Genomic DNA, 16,239 nt, shown 5'->3' with positions numbered 1-16,239 from the left:
TGATCAACTCCTCTACAGTGCACAAAAGCTGGATGTGGACAAGTGTTATATTCAACTTTCCAGCTGGAGTTCTATAGAGGTATTCGTCACCTATACAATCCTGACCCTCCTTATTTTAACTGACCCACTAATAGTCTGCGCTGGGTTCATCTATATGTTTTCTACTTTATGTTACAAACTATCTATGGATTGCTTTCTGTTTATTCCACATAACATTCACTGTTGCTGAATGCTACAAGATCACTACATTGGGGAGCACAAACTGCCACAACTAAGTGATTGCATCTGATCTATTGCATACAGCAAGCTCCATGGCTAATATCTGCCTACCCTGCCTGACCCCGAAACAGCTGTCTGCAGATGGGAAATCTTTCCTTTTGGAGAGATTGTTTGGCTTGGCATAAAATCCCCAATGTTCTAAGGCTTCTTGACTGAGCGAGACTTGACTTGAAGGGACATCTCTTTGCCAAGAGAGTTATTTTGTATATCGTTTCTTCCCAGAATTCTCAGTGGAGCAGCAATGGTCTGTAAGGCTTCGTTCCCACTGAGCAAAACTTGCGGAATTGTCCGCCACAGAATGCTGTTAGCCTCCCTCTCATAATGGGAGTCTATGGGAGGCGCGCGCTCCTGCTCTGTCCGCGCTAAAGAATGAACATGAGGGAGGCTAACGGCATTCCGTGGCGGACATTTTTCTACTTAATGGCGGGGAATTCCGCTAGTTTTGCTCAGTGGGAACGAAGCCTTAGCCTTCACATGTCTTTACAACGGGCTCTCCTTAAGGAGAGTCACTACCCTCTTGACCCCTATTACTGTTTGGACATTAGCTATTAGAGACTAAACCCACAGTTCTGGTACCTTCATTCATTTATCCATTATTAATAATTCTCCTGAAATGTCTGTTATAATAGACACTTGTATATAAGAGAGCAGTTCTGGAACATGTTTTCTTAGGTTCCTCTCTTATTTCTACTAGAAATGTATGAATCAATGTAATACAGTCTGATACTTAGAACACTGACCATATCAGGGTGGTAAGGCTAGGTTCACACTGCGTTTTCAGCATCCGTTTAACGGATCCGTTTTTTTTAACGTCCAGAAAAATAGGGTCAGCAACGTTTTTTGGTCCGTTTTGGTCCGCCATGGAAAAACGGATGCACACAAATGAATCCGTTTTTTGCAATCCGTTTTTCATGCGTTTTTTGCAAAAAACTGATGCGTTAAACGGATGCTGAAAACGCAGTGTGAACCTAGCCTAACATAATCAATTGGTTTCATGTTTCCAGTAGCAATAAGAAAGGAATTGCATAAAGCAGAGCATTAAACCCCCCACCCCCCAAATTATCAAACTATAAAATATTCCCAACTCCTATTTTCCAACCTCTCAGACAGCCCCATTAATTCTATGTATGAATAAATACAATAATGTTTATGAGTGACCGCCATAATGTCCTGCCATGATGATGTTATAGTAAAGTTTTCTTGTTGCAATGCCTCATTTACATATTATGACATCACATAATGATGATGTCATGACGACATATACCATAAGACAGTGGGTAAGACTGTAGAATGTGTCAGTTCTAGTCTCCTCTTTGTAGGGTATAGTTCTGACTCTATAGCGACCAGTGACTACTGGAAGCTGTTATTTCATCTGATCTAATTCATTTTGATTGATTTATTACTATACAATGATGATGTGGCACTTAGCAATAACATCTATGCTAGTAGCCCATTGTCTTTGTTGTATCCCATGCGACCGACGTGGGAAGGAGGCAATGGATAGATACACCATCCTTATCCAGGACCAACTGCTGGAGGAAACCCTGCAGGGTTATATGAGCATAAAACAGATGGCTTACGCTGCTCAAAACCAGTTCCTGGATTACCTGAAAGAGGAAGTCCAGATAATGGGTACATGATTTTCATATTTTTATTACAATATCTGTGTGAAGATACAAAAAAGTGATTCCTGAATAGAACTAACTCAGTTTTTTTTTGTTTTTCAGATAAATTTGCCATAGCGGACATCGTGTCTGAGTATAATAAGGTGGTGAACATCATTGTGGAAATGGACTTTAAAGGTAAAAACAGAATTTTCAATGTAGATTAACATAAAGTGACGTAAATAAGCAGAAATGAAATGGAGAAAAGACTTATATCTGCCATTATTATCTGTCTTTGTGTATTCCAGGAATCCAGCTGCTTCACACCATTCAATTCCAATTCCAAAAACTTCAGGAACGGATTAAGGATATTGTTGAGGAGGCGGAGAGAAGTAAGTGAACTATTTCTTCATGTCTATACAGAATCAGCATTGTTATTAGATACACAGCACTCACCTGGATGTTATATCTAATACCAATACTTATTCTGGCTTTTATTGATGGTAACCTGTTGTAGCAGAGCCACTTATTCTAGCCGCTCCCAGCTCGGAATGTAGAATGTTGGCAGGTGGACAGGATGTGGTTGCTATGGCAACAAGCAGTGGCGGTCTTTGGCACCAAGCACCCCAAGCGATCGCTTGGGGCCCCCAACATCCAGGGGGGCCCCCACGCCCCGCTCTTGTGCTCAAGACCGCTGGACAGGGCCGCTGCCCCGCTCGCTGCTGCCATCTGAACTGTAACTATGAGCACTCGTAATGAGCACTCATAGTTACATGCAGCAGGACTGGTAGGGCGGGAGACATTGGCTCCCTTCCTGTCAGTCACTCTTGTGGCCGCAGGAAGGGTTTTCCCTGTAGTCACAAGTGGAAGCTTTGTCCTTGTGGTGCCGGCGCTCCAGTGACATCACTGAAGCATCGGCGCCAGGACAAGGGGAGTGCGGCCTCTTATGATCGCAGGGAAAACCCTTCCTGGGGCCACAAGAGTGAAGAGGAGAGGAGACGCCCGGACCCAGGTGAGTATAAGTGTTTGTTTTATTGTGTTATATACTATATGGGAGGGGGAGCACACAGGGGTCTGTTTAACTGGGGGAGCGCACATCAGGGGTCTATATAAATGGGGGAGCACACAGGGGGGCTATATAACAGGGGGAACACACAGGGGGGCTATACACTACTGGGGCTTCACAGAGGGGTCTATATGCTACTGGGGGCAGCACACAGAGGGTCTATATACTACTTGGGGCAGCAGAATGGGGTCTATATACAACTTGGAGAGCACACAGGAGGTCTATATCCAAGTGGGGGAGCACACAGGGGGGCTATATACTACTGGGGGAGCACACAGGGGTCTATATACTACTGGTGGGGCACACAGGGGGTCTATATACTACTGGGGGAACATACAGGGGGTCTATATACTACTTGTGAGGCACACAGGTGGCCTATATATAACTGGGGGAGCACACAGGGGTCTGTATACTACTGGGGAAGCACACAAGGGGTCTATATAATACTGGTGGGGCACACAGGGGGTCTATATACTACTGGGGGAACCACACAGGGGGTTTATATACTACTGGAGAACACAGGGGTCTATATCCAAGTGGGGGAGCACACAGAAGGTCTATATCCAAGTGGGGGAGCACACAGGGGGGCTAAATACCCCTGAGGGAGCACACAGGGGGCCTATATACTAGTGGGGGAGCACACAGGGGGTATATACAACTGGGGGCAGCACACAGGGGGTCTATATACAACTGGGGCAGCACACAGGAGGTCTATATACTTCTGGGGGAGCACACGGGGGGGCTATATATAACTGGGGGAACACACAGGGGTCTATATACTACTGGGGGAAGCAAACAAGGGGTATATACTACTGGGGGCAGCACACAAAGAGTATATATTACTGGCGGTAGTGCACAAGGGGTATATACTACTGGGGGTAACACACAGCGGTCTATTGTTTTGGAATGCGTGTCGAGGTGGGGGGCCCAAGACATAACTTCGCTTGGGGCCCCAGAAATGTCAAGACCGCCCCTGGCAACAAGGCCAGGGTAGTTGGGCAGTTAAGATCAATGCTAATGATAACATAATACATTACATGTCCCTGCAACGCTACACAGAACCATGGACAACACTGAGATTATGAGGAGTTTTGCGGAAGAAATTCAGCTCTTTGCTGAATTTTTCTTTCTGCTATCAGATGTATTGCACAGCAGCACTAACTTTGCTTTTAGCTATAGTTAAAAAAAAAAAAAGGCAAAAGATGCCTCCATTGTCTATATCTTACTAACAGACATTTATGGGCAAATAACATATGTACCTACTGTGTGTTGGAGATTCGCAGAGATATAAAGGACATAGAGAACCCCAAAATTGGTATGACCCAAAATACTGCCCCTTTCTTGTATAGCGCTGTTTTTTTCTATAGCCCAAAAATCATTTATAGAAAATGTAATAGCTAAAGCTAGTGCTAAACAAATGTTCAGTTGGAAGATTTATTGGCATTGATTCTGTGCCAAAATCCACACCAAATTGCAGCTATACTTTGCCACAGAAACCGCAGAAAATAACAGAATCCACTGGGGACAGTATAGCTAGTTTCTGGGCTTTATGGGGGACTGTAAAACATCTGTCACCCAAATAATGGATGGGAATATACAGTAGATGTAGGGTAATATACCATATTATATTTAGGTTATTTTTCCACTTCAAGAAAAAATATTGTGCAAAGGCGGCTGTGTTGTTATATATACAGCTTACAATATAAGCGGCTGTGTTGTTATATAGACAGCTTACAATAGAGATTATGATCATTATTAGGCCGTCTATATAATAGCCCGGGTGCTCTTGTCTGATATGTTCCCAAAGTGTGTCACTCATATGTTGTTTTTTTGGGTTTCTTTTCACTGACAATTTGCATTTCTATATTTCACCTTTTAGGGAAGTGCCCAAATAAGCAAGGTGAGTTCTTATATTTTTCTATTAGAAAATTCTACATTACACATCCACATTACATAGTAACCAATACATAGTGACCTTGTATAGAAACACAAGAAATAGCCGCTTACAGTGCAACAATTCTAATCGTTGCTTCTTATAAAGCAAAACTGATCTGCGCTCATCTCTTCCAGGCTGCCGGCTATGGCTATATCCAAGTTTTCCAGGTGGTCCCCGCGCAGTATCCTTTCTCTGGACGGAGCCGGCAGCCAGAGGGAGAGGAGCGCAGATCATTTATGCTTTATACTTTATTCTGATATCTGGAAGTAGAAATTTCCTCCTTTCCTAAGACTGGGGAATTACTAGGCACCTCACATTTGTCAAAACCCAGACACAATGGTCAATTCTAGACTTTTAGAACTGGCGTTATGTTTCCCATTCATTAGCCTGTATACCAATGTCATGTACTAAATACAATGTAATCCAGACTTAGATTTCTTCTCCAGACACATTGACGGTTAGAAATGTTGATTCTTATATACAACATGTAAAGAAAGCTTTAATGAAATGTTTCTGGTTTATGAATCTGACAATGAAATCCTAATAATTCTATTTTTCTGTTATTTCTCAGATTTTGACAACTGTGGTAAGTAGATTTATTTTTCATATAAATGTTCTAATATCTTATATTCAGTTATTTTTACATGGGCAATAACTGCGGCTAAGTTCTTGCCCACATGTCTTAACATTAGGGATGTGTAAAACCATTGCTTTTCCCCAGGCTTACTTGTGCAGACCTACACCCACTGTGAGACCTGTGAGGAGGAGAAGGTCATATGTGCCGGGGGCCCTCCAAGTAACCAAGGTATGGTTAATAGGAAGATTTCATCATACAGTAGTCGATAGTAACATTCATCATGGTGGCCAGAATGACGGGTAACAATATCTGGCTAGCATGCTATGGGGACATCTGTGCATGGCACTTTATAGAGGGCGCTGTATAGAGAATAGACCGGATGATATATGATGTAAGATGTTTCTCTCTCTTTACAGAATACTTTGACAAGTGCAGCTGTGTGTGTACCCAACACTCATGTTTCGGTAAAGTATCTGCTTATATTCTCTTATATAAATTCATATATTTTAGGCAGTACAAAACACATGACTAGCTATTGTTGAGTCCCTCTTATTCCCCAAAATAAGACACCAGCATGGATTGCATCGGCCACAGCAGCTGGTTAATTAACAAAAATATAAAGTTACAAACATTTTAACCTGACCTCAACCCTATGAGCCCCCCCAATTACATTGACAACCCTTACAGACATGAAGGAGGTCTTTAACCCCTTAACGACATCGGGCGTAAACTTACGCCCTCGCGCCCTGGTACTTGGCGCATCAGGGCGTAAATTTACGCCCGATGTTTCCCCGATCGCTGCGTGTTCACACACAGCGGTCGGGGAAGATGGCCTGCTATAAATCATAGCAGGCCATCTTAGCTTCACGGCACGGGGGGTGGTTAACACCCCCCGTGCTTACGATCGCCGCTATTGGCTGATCAATTCAGATCAGCCAATAGCGGCGATCGGAACCTTTCCGGGTCATCGGCGACCCGATGACCCGGAAAAAAATGGCGGTCGGTGCTGTCCGAGGACGGCACCGACCGCCATTACTGTAAAAAGTAATGGTGATCGCCGTGCCACCGGCCCGATCGCCGTGAACGGCCGGCCGGCCGTTCACGGCGATCGGGCCGGTGGCACGGCGATCAGAGTCCCACAAAATAGTAAATACCTGCCCTGGACCCCTCAGCTAGGTAGCCGAGGGGTCCAGAGCAGGTATTTGTACATTACTCACCTGTCCCGGGCTCCTGATCGGCGTCTTCCGGGTTCGCGGCGTTCTCGTCTTCGTTCGGGTCTTCGGCTTCTTCCGTGACGTCACGTTCGGCTTCTCTCGGCTATTTTCGGCTCCAGCGTCGGCTCTTTCCGTATTTTGCGCTCTGCTGCCCCCTAGCGGCTGATATGTGTAATACACTTATCAGCAGCTACAGGGATATTCAGAATGTAGAATTTTTTTTATTTTTTTTTTTTTCAAATTTTTTTTTTTCTATTTTCCGCACCCTATCGCCGCTGAGTGTTGATCAGCATCGCACGAAAGTGCGCTGCTAATCAGCAACTCCTCCTTTTTGGCGTAGGGTGTTTTTTTTCTATATCCTACTGCCACGGTCTGCTTATAAGTGCCGCACATAAGTGCGGCATTTAGCAGCAACTCCTTTGTTGGCGTAGGTTTTTTTTTTTATACTTACTGTAAAAAAACACGTAAAAAACACTACATTACACCACACTACATTGAATAAAGTTTGACACTACACCACTATATACCCCATATACCAATCCCCGTATAAAGACGGCCCCCAGGGTGTTTTCGGCGTCAGAGGGATACGTTATTATTACCTCCGACACCGAAACAGCCAGTGAGGATGAATGGGGGGATCGTTCTTTCCTCCATTCATCCTCATCATCCAGTGACGTGTCTGGGGGTAGCGTAGCGTACGCTGCCCCCCAGACACGTCTTTTCCGCCAGTACCGTCCCAATAAGAGATGACGGTATGGTGTGAAATTCTACAAACTGTGTGAGCGTACCTCTGGGTACACTTACAGATCCAGGGTACGTGCACACTGCGGAATGGCGAAGGATAACCCTTTGTGCATTCCGCAGCTGGCACCCACCGGCGGACTGATGGAGGCGCATGTCTCCACCCGTGTCATAGACTCCATTCTATGCACGGGCGGAATCCGTCGTCCATCCAAAGAATGAACACATTGGACGGAGAGCGGAATCCGCCCGTGCATAGAATGGAGTCTATGACACGGACGGAGAGGTGCGCCTGCATCAGTCCGCCGGTGGGTGCCAGCTGCGGAATGCACGAAGGGTTATCTGTTGCGATTCCGCAGTGTGCACGTACCCTTAGAGTGTATGAAGGAAGGGACACTCGAATCCAGCCCCCAGATGCCCCCTCCCCCCCCATCCTCCGAGTTAGTGGGGAGATCGTCCGGGAACTGATCTTCCCACTGCTGGATAACGGTCACCACCTGTACGGGGATAACTTTTATACCAGCACCCCCTCTTCTGGTCCCTCGCTGCCCGAGCTACTGTAGCTTGCGGCACGATCCGAACATATCAGAAGTAGTAATAGCGCCCTAATATTTAGCAGCCATGGAGCGGACCCAGCGCTTCTGGATATGAGGGACCCCGTATCGCACCAGGACAACATTTTCCAGGTGACGTCCCCCACACTGGAGAACAGGAGACCCCAGAAGAAGTGGAGAGTGTGGCGTAACAGGGGGATCAGGAAGGACACCATTTTCCAGTGTGACACCTGTCCTGATCACCCCGGCCTCTGCATACTGGATCGCTTCAAGGCGCACCACACGTCACTGGGGTTCTACATTATCTAAATTCTGTCCCTTATTCCTATTTCAGGGGTCACGTTGATCCAGGGATTATTCTGATCGCCATTATGGAGTCAGGAAGGAATTTTTCCCCTGTGATGAGGCTACTGTCGTCTGCCTTACGAGGGTTTTTTTTTGCCTTCCTCTGGATCAACACAGGTTGAATTTGATGGACACCTGTCATTTCCAACCTTATAAACTAATAATTGCCCTAATACCCCCAAATAAATTAGAATTGTCCCTTTTCCCCAGCTAAATAGGTATGGCCGCCATTCCCATTAGAGGATGCCATGATGCAATTACAAAGCCTCTGTGCGGCCAGGACAGTAGAAACCCCCCACAAGTGACCCCATTCTGGAAACTACACCCCATAAGGAATCTAACAAGGGGGGCAGCGGGAATATGGCCCCCTGGTGACGGCCACATTTGGGACGTGAAAATGAAAAAAATTGTATTTTTTATTTTCTCGGCACATGTTCTACGTAAGTGCCCGTCACCAGTGGGGTCCATATGCCCACTGCACCCCTTGTTAGATTCCTTATGGGGTGTAGTTTCCAGAATGGGGTCACTTGTCGGGGGTTTCTACTGTCCTGGCAGCACAGGAGCTTTGTAATTGCGACATGGCCTCCATCCTCCATTCCAGCCTCTAAATGGCGCTCTGTCCCTTTGGTGACTTGCCCTGTGCCCATATGGCACATTATGCCCACATGTGGGGTATTTTCGTACTCAGGGGACACTACCCTACACGTTTTGTGTTCATTTTCTTTTTTAACCCCTTGTGGAAATGGAAAAAAATCAAGGCTAGACCAACATTTAGTGTAATTTTTGTAAAATTTTTACTCTAAATCATTAATCTTGTCATGTTTTTTCATTTTCACAAGGGGTTAAAAGATAAAAAAAAACATTTAATGTGTAGAGCAATTTCCCCTGAGTACGGAAATACCCCACATGTGGACATAAAGCGCCATGCGGGTGCAGGGTAAGCCTCCGAAGGGAAGAAGCGCCATTTGGTTTTTGAAGGCTGGATTTGGATGGAATGGATTTCGAGGGGCCATGTTGCATTCAAAAGGCCCCTGTGTTGCCAAGACAGTTGAAACCCCCCACAAGTGACCCCATTATGGAAACTACACCCCTCAAGGAATGTAACAAGGGGTGTAGTGAGCATATGGACCCCACTGGTGACGGGCACAAATGTGGAACAATGTGGCGTGAAAATGAAATATTACATTTTTTACACTATAATGTTGGTTTAGCCTTGAATTTATCATTTTCATAAGGGGTTAAAAGAGAAAAAAACACACAATATGTGTAGAGCAATTTCCCCCGAGTCCGTAAATACCCCACATGTGGACATAAAGCGCCATGTGGGCGCAGGGCAAGCCTCCGAAGGGAAGGAGCGCCATTTGGATTTTGGAGGTTGGATTTGGCTAGAATGGATGATGAACGCCATGTCGCATTTACAGAGCCCTCGTGCTGCCAAAACACTGGAAACCCCCCACAAGTGACCCCATTCTGGAAACTACACCCCTCAAGGAATCTAACAAGGGGTGCAGTGAGGATATGGACCCCTTGATGACGGGCACATTTGTGCCATGAAAGTGAAAAAATGAAATTTTTCCCTTTCACGTCACATTGTTCCACATTTGTGCCCGTCACCAGTGGGGTCCATATGCTCACTGTGCCCCTTGTTAGATTCCTTGAGGGGTGTAGTTTCCAGAATGGAGTCACTTGTGGGGGGTTTCCAGTGTCTTGGCAGCACGAGGGCTCTGTAAATGCGACATGGCCCTTGAAATCCTTTTCAGTGAAATTCAGCTTCCAAAAGCCAATTGGCGCTCCTTCCCTTTGGAGGCTCGTCCTGCGCCCCCCTGGCACTCTATCGCCACATATGGGGTATTTCTGTACTCGGGAGAAACTGCGCTACACATTTTTTGTCTTTTTTTGCCTCTTATCCCTTTAAGAAAATGAAAAATTGAAGGCTAGAACAACGTTTTAGTGTAAAAAATAAATTTTTCTTTTTTCACGCCATATTGTTCGGAAAATCTGTGAAGCACCTGTGGGGTCCAGATGCTCACCGCACCCCTTGTTACATTCCTTGAGGGGTGTAGTTTTCTAAATGGTGTCACTTTAGGGGTGTTTTTTAGGTTTTGGCACCCCAGAGCCTCTGCCAACCTGAAGTGGTACAGTCAAAAATGACCAAATATAACGGAGGCGTTGAAATTCACTAGGCGCTCCCTTATATCTGAGGCTTGTGGTTGCGTCAAATAGCGCAATAGGGTCACATATGGGGTATTTCTATAAACTGCAGAAACGGGGCAATAATTATTGGGGTGCATTTCTCTGGTAATAGGTTTATAATTATGAAAAATATTGGATTACAATAAAATCTCTGCACAGAAAATTAAAATTTTCAAATTCCTTACACACTTAGCTTTTATTTCTGTGACTCCCCTAAAGGGTTAAAACACTTTCTGGATATGCTTTTGCAGAGTTTGGGGGGTGCAGTTTCTGAAATGGGGTGCTTTGTGGGGCTTTCTAACATACAGGCCCCTCAAATACACTTTAAACCTGAACAGGTCCCTAAAAATATCTGATTTTGAAATTTTACTGAAAATTTGGAAATTTGCTGCTAATGTTTTAAGCTTCCTATCGTCTAAAAAAAATGAAAGATAGTTTAATAAATGCCGCCAACATAAAGTAGACATGTTGCTAATGCTATTTAATATATAATTTATGTGGTATAACCACTTTCTGTATACGCAAAAAAGTTTCAAAGTTGGAAAAATGCATTTTTTCACATTTTTTCACATTATTTGGGTTTTTTTCATAAAGATTTGTTATGAGTATCGACTCCAATTTACCAGAAATGTAAAGTACAATATGTCACGAGAAAACAATCTCAGAATCGTCCGGATAGGTAAAAGCATCCCGAAGTTATTAATGACTAAAGTGACACTGGTCATATTCATAAAATTTGTCTCTGTCATTAAGGCCATTTCAGGCTCTGTCCTTAAGGGGTTAAGCCCCAAACCAGGTGGTCCCCAACATAAACACTCCCAACTCACACACATAGGTTCTACCTCCAAATGAATCGCATTTGACTCGGAGGCATCCAAATGACATGCCTATGTGCCCTCAAAAGTACCTGATGGCTCCTGGGTCGAAGCCCCTCCACCAGCCAGACCTGCTTACCAATAAAGACCGCCATGCCCTCATAAGATAGGGAGTACGGAACCACCCGTTTGTTCCCTCCCCCCTCCATCTCCAATGCCAGTGTACCACTCCGACTTTGAGGACCCCCTGCATTACACACCAGCAAGTGCTGCGACAAAATAAACTCCAGACTATCCCGTAGCACGCAGCTTGCTGAGACAACTGCATCCCATGCTCCACCTAAAAAAAAACACCTATCGCTTCAAACCAGGGAGGGTGTGTGGGAGTTTTGCTCCTCTATCTTTAGCAGAAAAACTGGCTATGAGCCCCCCACACCCCCCAAAGGTGCCTTATATACCGCATCCCCCCATTATCTACTTCCCATTCAATCACCTACCTGCCATACCGCCTAGTCCCTCCAATCCCCTTCCACCTACCTCCCACTACCCACCCCTTATCCTTCCCCTTTTCCTTACTCTCTCACCCCCTCCCACCTCCTATCCCAATAATAATCCCTAATACATTAATTTTCTGGCACCTTCCAGCACTCCCAGTCCCACCAGTTCCCAGTCATGCAGGCCTCCCTTAAGCCTGCGCCTCAGTCCAGCCTGTACTGGACCGGAAATACCCTTGTACACTTTATTAGTAGCATTCTAAGGGTAACTTCCCACGTATCGCATTGCAGCGGATATCATGCTGCAAGTTCCGCAGCGAAATCCACTGTGATACCCGTTACTGTTATTTTCTATGTCTTTACATCCTCACTGCAGATCTTTCATTCCGCTGTGAGAATGTAAAGCACTTTCCTGCTCAACCCACCATTAATATGTTACCTGGCTGCGCTTGCACTTGCTTTTCGTAACGTATCAGCCCAGCAGTGGTAGGTTAAGTGGAAAGAGGCGACATTCTTGCAGTGGAATGAGTCTGCGGCGAGGATGTAAAGCCATAGAAAATGACAGTATCGGGTATCACAGTGGATTTTGCTGCAGAACTCAAAGTGTGAAATCCGCTGTGATAAGGTACGCGTGAATCTGGACTAATAGCCCATAGATTATGGACGAGAAGGATATTTCCATTAATATAATTTTCCACTAAGAATCCTTCAGGTACCATAAGCAGAATAGAGGGCTAATTTTGGAGCAGCCTGGGTTTTGACCATGTGACTTTGAGATTTATTTGAAAGAAATATTATAAAGCTTTACTCATAATTGACTTTTTCTTCTTGTATCAGATCTAAAGACCAGGTACCAGTGCACACCATGTAGTGATTATGCCTCTTATCTGGAAAATGTTATAAACTGTGGAGGTAAGTAGATAGTAACTGGATTATTGTGTGCTATAAGTTATAATGTACAGACATCTCCCTATTCTGACAAACACCGACTAGTTAAAAATAAGGAATACAATACTTCATGTCACCCTTTTTTTTTGTATAGACGCAAGCTTAGGAATTGCTGAAGGAGAAGACCTTATCCTAAAATGCAATACTGAATGGTTCACCAGACTCGAGGATGGATACAAAAACCTATTCTATAAGGTAAATACAGCAACAATTCACAATGTATTTTTATAAATGTTATTAATAAAATGTTTTAATTTTTTACTTCATGCACCGCGTGGTATAAATAATAGTATAATTTTCTTGTTTCGGTTGTTACGGACATGGCGATACCAATCCTGTATAGTTTTCTGTGTTTTACTTAACAATAATGTTATGTTATAAATGAACCTGAAAGTGATTTCATTCTTATTTCATTGTTTACACATAGTATTTCTGTCAGTCTCTTGGTCAGTCTGCTTTCAACCAAAAAAATAGTGAAAAGTGAAACTATCAGGGCAAAATTATAATGGAAAGATTTGCACAGTTTTTGTGTTTTTTAACCCACTCCTGGTTTTGGTTGAAAAAAAAAACTGACCAAAAGACTGACGGAAATACTATGTGTGAACATAACCTTAAAGTGAACTTGTTAGTTTCCTCCCATAGTCATCACCATGATCTTGGTTAAAATCCACTGACAATTAGAAGATTCTAACAGTCTCTTTTCTTATCCCTCCAGAACGCTGAGCCCGAGCCTAAAATTACAGATGAACCCAATATAGAAATCAGAGGAGTTCAAAGACCAGATTCCGGAAAATACACGTGTATGACCATTCTCAACTCCGGCATACCAGTGGCTAAATTTACCTACAATGTGGAAGGTAAGGGCCTATTATCACTGACACTTAACTGAATTTTGGATTCAGATCTACTGGATTAATATCTGACTATGGTGTTGTCGAAGATTCTAGTTCCTAAATATAGAGTGTGACCCTGTTCACACACCCCTTGTAGAGCTGTTTTCTACCTATGTGACCTGTATATTTGTACTCACCCTGCAGGTCAATGCTTTTTAATTATTGTGAAACACCTTTATGACTTGTAATATTTTTTTACATTGTTTTCTTGATGTTTTTTTTAGTTAAAGAAGGTGAATCAGGAAAGTTGAGTGAAGAGATAGAAAATGAACCACTCCCTATACTTCCGGATGATCTTGAGTTCCCTGTTGCTGTGTCTAATCTGCCAACACCAGAAGTCACCCATCATCATCATGGAAATAATAAGATTTTTCTGGCAATATGTGGAGCTGTAGCCATTACCATGATTGTCATCTCTGCTGTAATATGGTAAGTAACACAATAAGATATTGTCAGAATAAAATAGAATGTAACGCCCCTTTTACATGTCATGGAAATCTCTAACCAGAAAATCCGGATGAGTTTCCAAACCTGATTTCTGTATTATGAAATTTTTTAAACTGATTCTATTTACTGTCCGTTTACACTAGAGTATTCCTCTATGTTAAAAAAATAAAAATAAATAAATAATAGTGAAATTAGACCTATTGGTTCTCTCCAATTATCTGCAGTTCTGTTAGGATTTTATTATCATAGTCTGCTACTTTATTTTACCTAGCAAAATATATAGACACCTGACCAATGCCATTATAGGCCATGAGATCTGTTAGAATATATGATGCGTTTTCTCTTGACCTGGCAGATATATTGACATGCTCACATGTTTAAGATTATAGAATTTTCATCTAATTTGTAGACAGCATATAACTGTTCTTCATTTTTATCTCTTTCAGTTTCATCATGTGGTGGTGGAAAAATAAGAAACCCGCACTGCCTCAGGGAGAAGACAAGGTGTAAAGGCACAGACAATAAAAAAAAAGCAACAAAACAAAAGAAAAAGATAACCTTGAAGAAAATTTTCCCTTTACCCTACAACTTAAAAAAAAACAACTTCCCTTCACCCAATCAACCTTAAAAAAAACTTCCTTCCCTTTACCCTACAACCTTAAAAAAATACTTCTTTTCCTTTACCCAACCCACCAAAAAATTTCCCTTACCTGCTTTCCCAAAAAAATAAAAAAATAAAATAAACCAATCTTGTCCCAATGTCATCCTTCTCTTTTCGTTTCTCATAATCCTATTTACACTTCGAAATTGGTGTCCTTGGTATCTCTCAATTATCTATTATAGTGTCCAGGTGGGATGGGGAGCAGATTGATATATATATATATATTAGATTGTGGGAAAAGATTCTGTATAGCTTTTTTTAATTCAACCCCTTCAGGTCAGCCATACGGCTATATACGTTACTGTTGCTGATGCCCTGTGCAGCAGGAACATATATAAATGCGGTTCAGGGAAGAAACAGAGTGCTGCACCTCACACCTTATCCAGACTTGTGCTGCTTGGGGGCGACCTTCTCCGCCGGCGGTGCTGGCCGGGTTCTGGTGTGGTGTTTTTGGGTCTGGTCCTGTGGCATGGGGGTCGCAGGGCCGTCCCATGGCCCCCGTTCCCTGGCTGTGCACGCCTGCGGGGTTGGTGGCCACTGACTGGCACGGTGTGGACTTAGTGTAGGGACCCATGTGTATCAGATACCGGCACGAGGTACATGGGGCAGTATGGCTTGATCAATTCATACACAAAATTCTGATGTGTTTTTTATTTAGCCAAGCGGCACTAGTATCAGCCATAGGTGTGAGGTGCAGCACTCTGTTTCTTCCCTGAACCGCATTTTGTTTCTCTCTTTTCTCCGTGTATTGCACTCCTCCTGGTGAGACCCACATGACCGCAATTAGCAGGAGACACCTGAGTGCACATGGTTTTAATCCCTCCTGTTTTTTCCCATTCTGTTTGCTGCAGCTATGGTGAGCGCTATACCTTATCCAGACTTGTGCTGCTTGGGGGCGACCTTCTCCGCCGGCGGTGCTGGCCGGGTTCTGGTGTGGTGTTTTTGGGTCTGGTCCTGTGGCATGGGGGTCGCAGGGCCGTCCCATGGCCCCCGTTCCCTGGCTGTGCACGCCTGCGGGGTTGGTGGCCACTGACTGGCACGGTGTGGACTTAGTGTAGGGACCCATGTGTATCAGATACCGGCACGAGGTACATGGGGCAGTATGGCTTGATCAATTCATACACAAAATTCTGATGTGTTTTTTATTTAGCCAAGCGGCACTAGTATCAGCCATAGGTGTGAGGTGCAGCACTCTGTTTCTTCCCTGAACCAACATATATAAATGCTTCTGGCATAAAAGGGGTTTTAATGTATGTATGGTGATTTTAGCAATGCTCCTGGCCGACAATCGGCCCGTGTAAAAGGCCTTTTTACTACTTTGTGGTCCAATCAGCAGTCAGTCATAGAGACTGCCCCACGCAGACTCTATGAGCAGAGCGCTGATTATACTGATCAACGTATGCAATAGCATAGCAGTGATCAGTATGTGCACTCTAATGATTGTATATGTAGGTACTCTTAGGTGCACTTAA

At 43.9% G+C, this 16,239-nt stretch overlaps 1 protein-coding gene across 3 annotated transcripts; it reads left to right on the top strand.

Annotated features, from left to right (window-relative positions):
• The first annotated feature begins 1,592 nt into the window (after positions 1–1,592).
• LOC138787360 (uncharacterized) lies at positions 1,593–14,819 on the top strand. 3 transcript variants are annotated; one of them, XM_069964635.1, is made up of 12 exons: positions 1,593–1,911; positions 2,007–2,081; positions 2,192–2,275; positions 4,829–4,849; positions 5,457–5,471; positions 5,607–5,690; positions 5,879–5,926; positions 12,656–12,730; positions 12,861–12,961; positions 13,482–13,623; positions 13,884–14,088; positions 14,553–14,819. In XM_069964635.1, exons 1-12 carry the CDS (start codon positions 1,689–1,691, stop codon positions 14,614–14,616), a joined length of 1,137 nt encoding a protein of 378 aa, XP_069820736.1. In that variant the 5' UTR covers positions 1,593–1,688; the 3' UTR covers positions 14,617–14,819. The 3 variants fall into 3 exon arrangements, with proteins under 3 accessions (XP_069820736.1, XP_069820738.1, XP_069820739.1); XM_069964637.1 differs by lacking the exon at positions 5,607–5,690; XM_069964638.1 differs by lacking the exons at positions 4,829–4,849; positions 5,457–5,471; positions 5,607–5,690.
• The last annotated feature ends 1,420 nt before the right edge of the window (positions 14,820–16,239 follow it).

This window comes from Dendropsophus ebraccatus, chromosome 3, assembly GCF_027789765.1.
Source record: "Dendropsophus ebraccatus isolate aDenEbr1 chromosome 3, aDenEbr1.pat, whole genome shotgun sequence".
Classification (NCBI taxonomy): domain Eukaryota; kingdom Metazoa; phylum Chordata; class Amphibia; order Anura; family Hylidae; genus Dendropsophus; species Dendropsophus ebraccatus.
The sequence above is the reverse complement of the archived record's forward strand: the minus strand, read 5'-3'. Positions and strand labels throughout refer to the sequence as shown.

Excerpts from the sequence above, each read along its gene's own strand:
- LOC138787360 (XM_069964635.1), top strand. The coding sequence starts at position 1,689 with ATGATGATGTGGCACTTAGCAATAACATCTATGCTAGTAGCCCATTGT. Across the intron at positions 1,912-2,006 it reads AGAGGAAGTCCAGATAATGG|ATAAATTTGCCATAGCGGAC; the intron begins GTACATGATTTT and ends TTTGTTTTTCAG. Across the intron at positions 14,089-14,552 it reads GTCATCTCTGCTGTAATATG|TTTCATCATGTGGTGGTGGA; the intron begins GTAAGTAACACA and ends TATCTCTTTCAG.